Source organism: Montipora capricornis, chromosome 11, assembly GCF_036669925.1.
Source record: "Montipora capricornis isolate CH-2021 chromosome 11, ASM3666992v2, whole genome shotgun sequence".
NCBI classification, from domain to species: Eukaryota; Metazoa; Cnidaria; class Anthozoa; order Scleractinia; family Acroporidae; genus Montipora; species Montipora capricornis.
The window spans coordinates 22,027,118-22,037,117 of NC_090893.1; the positions used below are offsets into that span (position 1 = coordinate 22,027,118).

Sequence of the window (10,000 nt, forward strand, 5' to 3'; positions counted from 1 at the left end):
GTTGCGCTTATTAATAGAATGAATGACTTCACCATCAATCCACGGTGGAGTGTTTGCGCTTTTCAGCTTTAACTTGGGAATACACTTGTCGACGGCTTCAATAAATCTTTGTTTCCAAGTAAACCAGCAAGTTTCAATGTCATTGTTCTAAAAAATGTCATCAAAAGACGTTGATTTAAGCAGTGTCCTCAGGGAATCAGTCTCCTTTCTTAAAGTTGTAAACAACTCTTAGACTTCATTTTATTTTCCAGTGGGAAATTTGCAAGTCAAATATCACGGAATAATGGTCAGATGGAATAGACAGGTCTTTGGAAACTTCTAAACTTGAAATAGAATCCTCCATATTAGTAATAACAAGATCCAAGATATTGTGAGCTCTGGTCGGCTCAGTGACTAGTTGAAATAAATTTTTGTCGCCAAGAAAGACACAAAAATCAGCCGAGAATCCAGAGCCCTCGATCCAGTTAATGTTGGGCATGTTGAAGTCGCCAAGAATCAAAACATTAGAATCGTTTCCAAAACTGACCAATTCAATTCGGCAATTCAAATATTTGCTTCGCTTCACAAGTCACAGGTTATTGTTTTACCAAAACAGAAGACTCCTAAACATTCATTAAACGGCAGGTGTATTTTGCAGGTTGCAGGTTGAAATTTACCGTGGCTAGCTGTGGCTGTTACATGAATAGCTAACCTTAGACCTAATTAAGCCTAAAAGAAACGTTTTTAGGCCTAAGGAGGCCTAAAGAAACGTTTTTAGGCCTAAGGTTAGCTATTCATGTAACAGTCACGGTAATTTTCAACCTGCAACCTGCAACCTGCAAAATATACCAGCCCTTCATAAAAGCTAACCTTAGGCCTAATAGACCTTTTGGCAGATACGGCGGCCATTTTGATTTCTATTGTATCGAAAGACATTATATGATGCTCACGGGGCAAATTAATGTGTATTTGCCCCCTGGGCATCCCATAATAGCTATTCGAAACAATAGAAACCAAAATGGCCGCCGTATCGGTAAAAAGGTCTATTGAATTGAATTGCTGAATTGAATGTTTGAATCATTGAATTGAAGGTGTGCATCAGCTAAATGGAAATTTTGAGTTAAATAAATAAAATAAAATAAAATAAAATAAATAATTTTTATTTATTTATTTTATTTAATAGACGACAATAGTCAATAGACGTTTTGCACGTGCCGAATGCATGTTTGAATTTTGACACTAAAAACGCCCCATAGGCACTGAACCAACCATCTAATCAGACCGTGCAATCAATTATTCATTCACTCATCGCAGCTTCTATTTTCATTTATATTTTAAAGGAGGGCTGTATCACTTTTTAAAAGACACATTGTTGTCAGCAGCTCCGCACCATGAAACTCTGGCCATTACTGTTGTTTCTGTCCTCCCAATTAATGATGATGTACACTATGGAAAACAGTGCTCTTTATCGAAATCCAGCAGGCGACTTTTCCGTTGGAGATTTTAAGCGTAATCCCTTCCATTACCTATGGGCAGAGAAAATAACATCGGCCTGGGTGGAATATCAGTTTGATTGCACTTTCCGTTGTGTTTCTGAACCAGAGTGTTTTTCGTTCAACATGGCGGCGTATCCTGACTCGAAAGGTCTTTATCTGTGTGAGTTGTTGGCCACTGACAAGTACAGAGAAACTAAAAAGTTTCACTCTAATGCTACCTTCCATCATTACAGCCTATGGGTAAGTGAAAAACGTAATTATTTAAATTTACACTCTCTTCAGTTTGACTAAAACGTTTTATGCTAATGTAACCTTGCATCGACGGTAACAGCCAATGGGTACGATTTTTGTATCAAGCCTACAGTTTGTCTGCTTTCTTAACAATACAGGTCCTAAAAAGTTGTATATTATGACTAATGTTCTCTTTGTTTAATATTTTCAGTCGCCTTGTGAAAGCGATCCTTGCAAGAACGGTGCCGACTGTGTTCCTGAACATGAGTTGAATTCCTATAGCTGTCACTGTAAACTGGGATTCTTTGGAACAAACTGTGAACATCGTGGTATCTGTTAACATGTGCTTTTTTATTATTATTCTTTTATTTTAGTTTTTAGTTTTCATATATACAGCAACAGTAAAAGACTGAACCAAGAGAGTATGAAGGTAAGAGAGGTAATCCCTCATATTGGCCCTATTCCCATCGTAATCCCTCTTAAGTTATTTTTAGACCTCCTGCGAGATCCGGTATTCCCACGAGGGTTAACTGATAGCCAATCATATGTCTCCATATTTACCAGTCATTGCGTGGGAATTCGCTCAGCTGTCAACATTGGTAAAAATGGGGACGTATGATTGGCTATCAGTTAACCCTCACGGGAATAACGGATCTCGCAGGAGATCTAAAAATAACTTAAGAGGGATTACGATGGGAATAGGGCCAATATGAGGGATTACTTCTCTTACCTTCATAATCTCTTGACTGAACCTATAAAGCCCCCAGGAAGGCAACTTTCAGTTTCAAGACCGTTCTTGGGTGTGTGTGTTGGATGGCAACACACAGATAAGAAAAAGATAAGAAAAGCTCGAAAACTTAATATAAATGTAAGAGAGCCTATCAATAAAAAAGCAACTTTCGAGGAGCGGGGGGTCGGGGCGGGGCGGGAAGCTTTGGGGTTACAGCTCCAACGCTGTAGTAACCTCAAACTATTTGTTTTCCCTTTTCATAATTTTATAAGAGGTGAGAATGGCGCTTGTTAGAGAGAAGTCTTAAAAGAAACGGAACTTAGCAGAGTAGAGGGGTATATAAGGAAGTAGGGGCAGGTTGCAGAAACTTAAAGTGGAAAAAGGTGCAAAACGGTTAAAAATGCATAAACAAAAAATCATTTTGCTTAAGTCGACACAGGTAACGGGACTTCTGAGCCAGCCGGCGAAAACAGAACCTAACTTGGACATTTCAATGTTTTGTTCTAGAAAATAAAAGCTGTAGCGAGATTAAGTTGTTGAATCCCAATGCTCCAAGTGGTTCTTACGTCATCGATCCTGATGGAGAAGGAGGCGTGGCAACTTTCACTGTTGACTGTGACATGACTGACAAGAATAACATTGGCGTGACAATCGTCAGTCACGACAGTGAAGACAGAACGCTGGTGCACGGATGTGAGCCTCAAGGCTGTTACAAGCGTGACATTCACTACACTGGAACAAATCTCCTTCAGCTGGGAAAACTAACCGCCATCTCTGCCCACTGTGAGCAGTTTATCAAGTACGAGTGTCATGGCTCAATGTTCTTACTCAACGGTCACATGTATGGCTGGTGGGTGTCACGTGATGGAGACAATATGACTTACTGGGGAGGAGCGAACTCCATTCCTTTATACAAGTGCGCATGTGGAGTAACTGGCAATTGTGCAGATTCCGGATATGGATGCAACTGTGACAAGAATGACAATACGTGGCGCGAGGACAGCGGTTTGTTGACAAACAAATCTCATCTTCCCGTCATGCAGCTGAGGTTTGGAGATATCAGCCCCCCTAGCGAGCGTGGGTATCACACCCTGGGAAAACTGAGGTGCTATGGAATATCTACCAAATAAACGCATGCTTGACCTGTCAGTGTATTAACTTCTCAAAGATAACGACCTTAATGTAGCCAAATGTTAATCCGGCTTTAGATCACTTCATAGCACATATAGATAACAGTTTAACATAAGATTCTCTTACGAAAGCTACAATAGATAGCTATTGCATTGATCAAAGGGCCCTAAAGTGGTTTGACTATTATCTAAGTGATCTTCAACAGAAATGTCTGTAAATTTTGAGCTATCTGTTGTGCGTGGTGTGGCAAACAAAACCGAACGAATGTTTAAAATAGCTAGAAGGCTCACATCAGAGACTTGCTAGTACCGTTCGTTGGCCATTCACTTCCTATACAGATTAAAGGTCACAAAACAAATAGTGTTTCACACGTAATAATATACATGAAAAAATTACTCGATTCTGATTGGCTGACAGCAGTGCAGTTTTTCGGTAACACAGTGCAGAAAAGAGGTAATTGAATGCGAAAAAAGGTAATAAAGGAAGCATTCTGATTGGTCGATGAACAAAGAAGTTCACAGATAGCTAATCAAATCATTTGTTTTCAAATCAAGTGCGAGCCCTGGATGGCGCAATTATGGCGCAATTTTTCCTTGATTGCGTGATACGCGTGCGTTTGTTCTGGTTAACCATCTCGAATTTTTTCATGTATATTATTAATAAGTAATCACATGATTTGTCTCGTGCAATTTGGTATAAATAAGCACTTGTAAATTTTTTCAAAGGCTACGCATTGCACTCGCCATACGGGCTCGAGCAATTTTGGTCGTCTTTAAAAAAATTTACTCGTGCTTATTTATTCCAAATTGCACTCGAAATCATGTGATTACCTTTACAAATCCTTAGGAGTCTACATAAATCAAAATTTGTCATGGTCCAAACATGTTAATGAGATTGCTAGGGTTATCTCATCTTGTATAGGTGCGTAGATGCCGCTTTCCTAGATTTTTTCGAGTTTTGGAAAAAGTGCTTTATTCTGTTATGCTGAAAACTTTAGTAGCTGTTTATTTGTCCCTCACAGAAATAAAGGTGTGCCACTTTTTCTTGACGTTGTCTGATGTTCCCATAAATGACGTTGCCGTGGCAACCGTGTTTTAACAGGCTGGTGGTGTCAAGCCAAATTTCATCACTTATAACAGCATTCTCTGCTTTATCCAGTTTAATCTCACATTCCCTGATCATTCGCTGTTAGGTTTTTCATCAATTGGCGAGTCTTAGGAGGTCATTTGACGCCACAACGATCGTGAGGACAAAAAAACATACTTTTATAAACTGACCTCTATAATACTTGATATGTTTTCTATTAGAACGAAAGCACAAGGGTACTGAGTTACAAATTAACTTGTCAGAAAACTCACAACGCTTTATCATAGCCATTTCCAAACCACCTCCCTACGATTTTCCAACTTGCACCTGTCAATAATCCGACTTCGAGTTAAGCGAGTAAAAATGACTGAAAAGTTGGGTCAAATCCAAGGGAATTGAGACTCAGTTCGAGTTAGCGGGGGAGGTCGAGTTACCAGGGTTCTACTGTATTCTCAAAGTTAAACACACAAAATAAAGTTAACGACGGGAGAACGGCTTCAATAAATAAAATTTCATGATTGTGCAAATTGTATTAAGACGAAACAAGTGCGAAAACAGTACGAGGACCGTAAATCTTCACAGCAAACACTTTGTCACGCTTTATGAGAGACACCTCGCATTAGAATGCGAGTATGATCTTCTTAAGCTCGTGTCAAACACAAAGTAAAATCAAAATATGGTGCGCTGTTGATGCGAGGAGATCTTTTCAAGAATTGCCAGTCGTTACTGGTGTGCCAGTATGGCAATCATAGTAGGAAAATGGGTTATATTTCTCCGTATTTGTATTATTTTAATTTTTTTTTTTCCGTGCCGGTAAAAGTCTTGCCTGTCACTCCCCTACTAAGTGGTGTCTTTGTGCATAGAGTCTTCTGTCGGTATTTTGTTAGGTTTGAGGGGGTTGGAGTAATGCGTAGATTTCTCTGGTGCACACAGGAGAACATTTAATTAACCTGCAATGGCGTCGAAAGTCATTGCAACGCGATTGGCGTTTTAGTGCATCTTTAAACAAAATATACCCTTATGGAGCTCAAGAATGGAACGACAATTGAATAAACAAGACAGGCGGTGAAAAATAAATATCTGGAATCTTTAAAGCGACGAGTAATGAATGGTCTTCGACGACAATTTCATTTTTCGCCTTTGGATATCAAGTGAGCTTTGTTTCTAATATTTTACCAACTTGGTATTATATACAACAGTGAAATCAAATGGCAATTTTTTTTATGGATTTAACAAACATTGAAGGAATCGAATGCCTTGAATGCATCACAGTGTTTAGTGAAGTCGCATCTAAGTTGTCTGGCCGCTCAACTCTGCACAGTGTTAAGATAAAAAAAAATGGAAATGTGACAGTAACGAATTATTTGAAAGAAAGCTTGTTGCCTCTTTTGTGCTTCATTATTTAAGCCCCGGCCAAACTATCGAACAAAGTTGGATTCAACACTCCAACTTTGTTCGGTCCAACATTGTTCGACCGTTTGGCCACCCATGTTGGATGACGTTCGTCCAACAATTTCTGTTAGATCAAGTGTTGGATAGAGTTTGCTTGTGATCGAACATTACGCCCAACAATTCTGCTCGACGCAACAATGTCGCAGTGTTTTGCCGCTCGTCTAACAAAGTTGTGTCCTGCTAAACCAATCACGAATCGCTTTCTGATTCTAATCACCTCCTAATCATGGATGTATCTTGCAGTGAACATTCCCCTCCATAAAAAGGAGGCAGTGTGGCCCAGTGGTTAGGGCGCTTGCCTTGAGATCCGGAGATCCCGGGTTCAAGACCAGCTCTGACCACTCAATGAATTTGTTCCCTGGTAGTCCCTGGTTCGACTTCCCAGCTGCACTTGTAAATAGTCAACTGGTTTGCCTCCGACCAGTTGGGATTCTTAATAGTTGTTGTTGTTTCGTTGTGTTTCATTAGCCCTGAAAAGCCCCTATGGGGAGCGGTCAGTTAAGTATGTATTGTATTGTATGTATACCCTACACGTTGTCTTAACCATTCTTTGCTTTTTCCTCGTTTGAATCGGTCATTTCTGTCCTCCAACAGCGCCGGTAGCATAAACGCTACAAGCTGTTTTCGTTTCAGTTTTAGCGCCAACTTGAACTTGTATCAGTTTCGTCAAGCAATGTTGCATAGTGTTTTTCCACTACCTCAACATTTACATCCAACAATGTTGCATGTTGGATCCAACTTTGTTTGATAGTTTGGCCAGGGCTTTACGGTCAAGGTTCTTCCGAAAAGGGTTTGATGTGAACTGTCATACTGAAATTTTTTTAACTGCTGTTATGTTTCTTGTTTTACACGCACGTAATTGAAATTGGAAGGGGTTTTTTTGCCCCTAATAGCAGATATTTTGTTTGTTTCAATAAATTTTACAGTGGAAAAGGTTTTTGTGACATTTTTTCGCCCAAATGAACTACCAAAAATAAAGCTTTTTAACGACCTTACTAAGTGGAATATTTTTTGTAATTTAAAAAGTTTGCATACGAGCTTGAAATAAACATCGCCACAACACACGGACGCACAAGAAATTTAGTCGCGGATTTAACTCTTCGTCGAGTTCTCGGTAATATTTTGAAAACTGTAGTGTTATGTGTAACACTGAAACCAAACGGCAAATTCTCTGGTAACTTATTTGAGTTGGATACCAGAGACCGTGAGACGCAAAACAGCTTGAGTAGTCTGTGTTTACAATTTTCTGATTACATGCATTTATAATTTTGTTTATTTGTACTCAACTCTGCACAGTCTTAGGATAAAAAAACAATTTGAATTTCGACTAATTCTTGTCAGTCAAGAATTATTTGAAAGAAAGCTTGTTGTCCATTTTTTTCTTCATTATTGAAAGAAATGGTTCTTCAGTGAAGGGATTGATCAACATTGTTCCAAGTAACAGTCCGGTCACGGATCAATAACCCGACAAAGAAGGCTTCCGAACCCGACAGATGAAATATAAATATTCAGTTAAATATTACAACAAAATTAAAAAAACGAAAGACGTAAGTTTCTTGGCTAAAAAGTACGTTGTTCAACTCTAAGAGTGACGAACATTCTTCATTCATTATAAACAAGAACCTTGACACAAGGTGATCACGTGCACCTTAGTGGTTGCCTAGCACGTGATTTTAAAGCAAGCAGCAAAACTATATTCAACTTCTATCACTCTTTGGTAAAAAAAAACCCTCAATCATCGAGAACGGGTGGGGAAAATGTGGCATTCTGGAGACTTCAAAAAATAGTTAACGTGATCTTTTGATTGCCTGCTTTGAGTTCGTTTATTATGCCCCAGAGACTGGAAAAGTATTGACTTAACCTTTTATCGTTGCTTTTTGTTTGTAGCAAGCTCCAATTGCTTTTTCTCAATGCAAATATTAAAATAAAGGATCTTTTTGACCCCACTATGTGGATTAAAAGCCACTTTTAGTTATATTAACGGCAGTAAATTTTTACGGTTTTTAATTTTGCTGGTGTTTTTTTCTGCTGGAACTTATTTTAGCAGATCAAGTACTATCCGCAAAATCCGCAAAAAGTAAACCTCGCGAAAAAAAAGGGCTACACCGTAACTCCCGGGTTTGCAAAACCATTTGGTGCAAACGTAAACGAAAAAAAAATTGACCTGTAATCATGCAGATGAGACTGAAAAGAAGAGAAATTATGAAGCGGAACCAACATCTTCAGTCCTTCCTTAGTGTGTGGCATAAACGTTTGCTCAGTGCAACTCTAGACATGCATGACATGCAGGAAAACGTCCGTGAGAGCAATTTGCAGTTAGCTTTTTTTGCGGACTATTTTAGTTAAAGGGGCTATGTCACGTTATTTTTGGGTGTTTCGGAAAAATCTTAAGTTAATCACGAGTTTAAAACTCGAAAATGGTAATATGGAATTGCTTTACCGATAAAATGATCGTTAAGTCACAAACGAAATGGTTCTGAGAAAGAAACGACCTTCATCCAGGCGATTTGTGATAATTTGAAAAACGTCGGGCCGACTTTTTCCAAGATTACCCGAATGTAATCCGTTTCAATCTTGTACATTTATGTCCATCCATGCTTCTCTTTCCTTTTACAGTATTTTTTTTATGTCGTTCAACAGATTTAAGTTGTTCTTGCAATGTTTCATCCTGTTTTTTGGGCATTTTGGGAAAAAAGGAAAGGAAAGCAACATATCAAGTGTCTAGTCGTTCTAGCGCTAATTGGGGATACTGTAAACTGAAATGAACAATTAACGCAAATGAAATCGAGTGCCCTCATCACTGCGCCATCCCTGCACCCCAAATCATGGATTATATCATTTTGAGTGGCATAGCCCCTTTAAAGAAAAAACGAGTGAGTTTCACTCAAGAGCGTGTTTTGCCTCTTTGAACTGAATTTACCAAAGCTTAAAAAAGTAAAAGGCCTCAAACGGGACACGACATTACAAAATAATTCAACGTGTGAACGTGTGAGCCAAAGGGACATTGCTGGCATGACGTGTGGGTACCCCACAAACGGTCTACATCACCCCCCCCCCCCCCCCCACACACACACTTTAAAAAAAATTACTGGAACGTTCCAGCTCAATAATACCCAACTCAGTGCTTTCTGTTTTTGTATAACACGTACCACAGGCAACCCAGTCTACGCTTATGGAGCGTCTAGTTTAATTAGGTTTGCGATACAAATTAAAGCCAATGCCAGTCCGGGAACACATTTAAACTGCGCTAGTAGTATTTTTTTCGCTAAATTGCGTCACAGCCCTCCAAAAACATTTTCAGTATCGCCGCTCTCGCCTTGTTTATTTGCCGCCTTCCTTCAAAAGATACCAACGTCACTCGCACACAAGCTGCTCTCACTCGTCCTCCATAGAAATTTTCCCTATTAAAGGGAGCTGGATTGCGTAACAACCCAATACATGTACATTATATTGGGCTAATATAAGAGATAAATCTCACAAGCGGAGCAGTTTTCTTTCCGAAACATTGGTGTTGTACTTCATTCCTGTCCTCTTGACCATGAATCTACGGAACAGGGCTTTTCCAAATCCTGACACTCATTTCCGTTCATGCCAAAAATTAAATGTCTAAGATACGAGCCAAACAATATGTCGACCTTCTGCCCTCGGACGGCGACATCTTTTAGACCACTTCATCCAGCACTTTAAACGGCAGTAACAACAAAATAGCGATACCTATACACGAATCAAATATTATATAAACTATTTACAAATATTACAACCACCAGATCAAGATTTTACGGCCGATGGAACGCGATGGAGCTTAACCTATCACGGATTACTATTTTCTGTATTTCTGAAGTGAACTTTTTATCATAGTAAGGGTGACAAATGGTACCTCCAAAATCTTCACACC

The 10,000-nt window shown here is 39.2% G+C and overlaps 1 protein-coding gene across 1 annotated transcript; it reads left to right on the plus strand.

Annotated features, from left to right (window-relative positions):
- Nucleotides 1-1,361: 1,361 nt before the first annotated feature.
- LOC138024437 (contactin-associated protein-like 2) lies at nucleotides 1,362-4,686 on the plus strand. Its single transcript, XM_068871642.1, has 3 exons — nucleotides 1,362-1,715; nucleotides 1,918-2,035; nucleotides 2,944-4,686. Exons 1-3 carry the CDS (start codon nucleotides 1,371-1,373, stop codon nucleotides 3,564-3,566), a joined length of 1,086 nt encoding a protein of 361 aa, XP_068727743.1. The 5' UTR covers nucleotides 1,362-1,370; the 3' UTR covers nucleotides 3,567-4,686.
- Nucleotides 4,687-10,000: the final 5,314 nt, after the last annotated feature.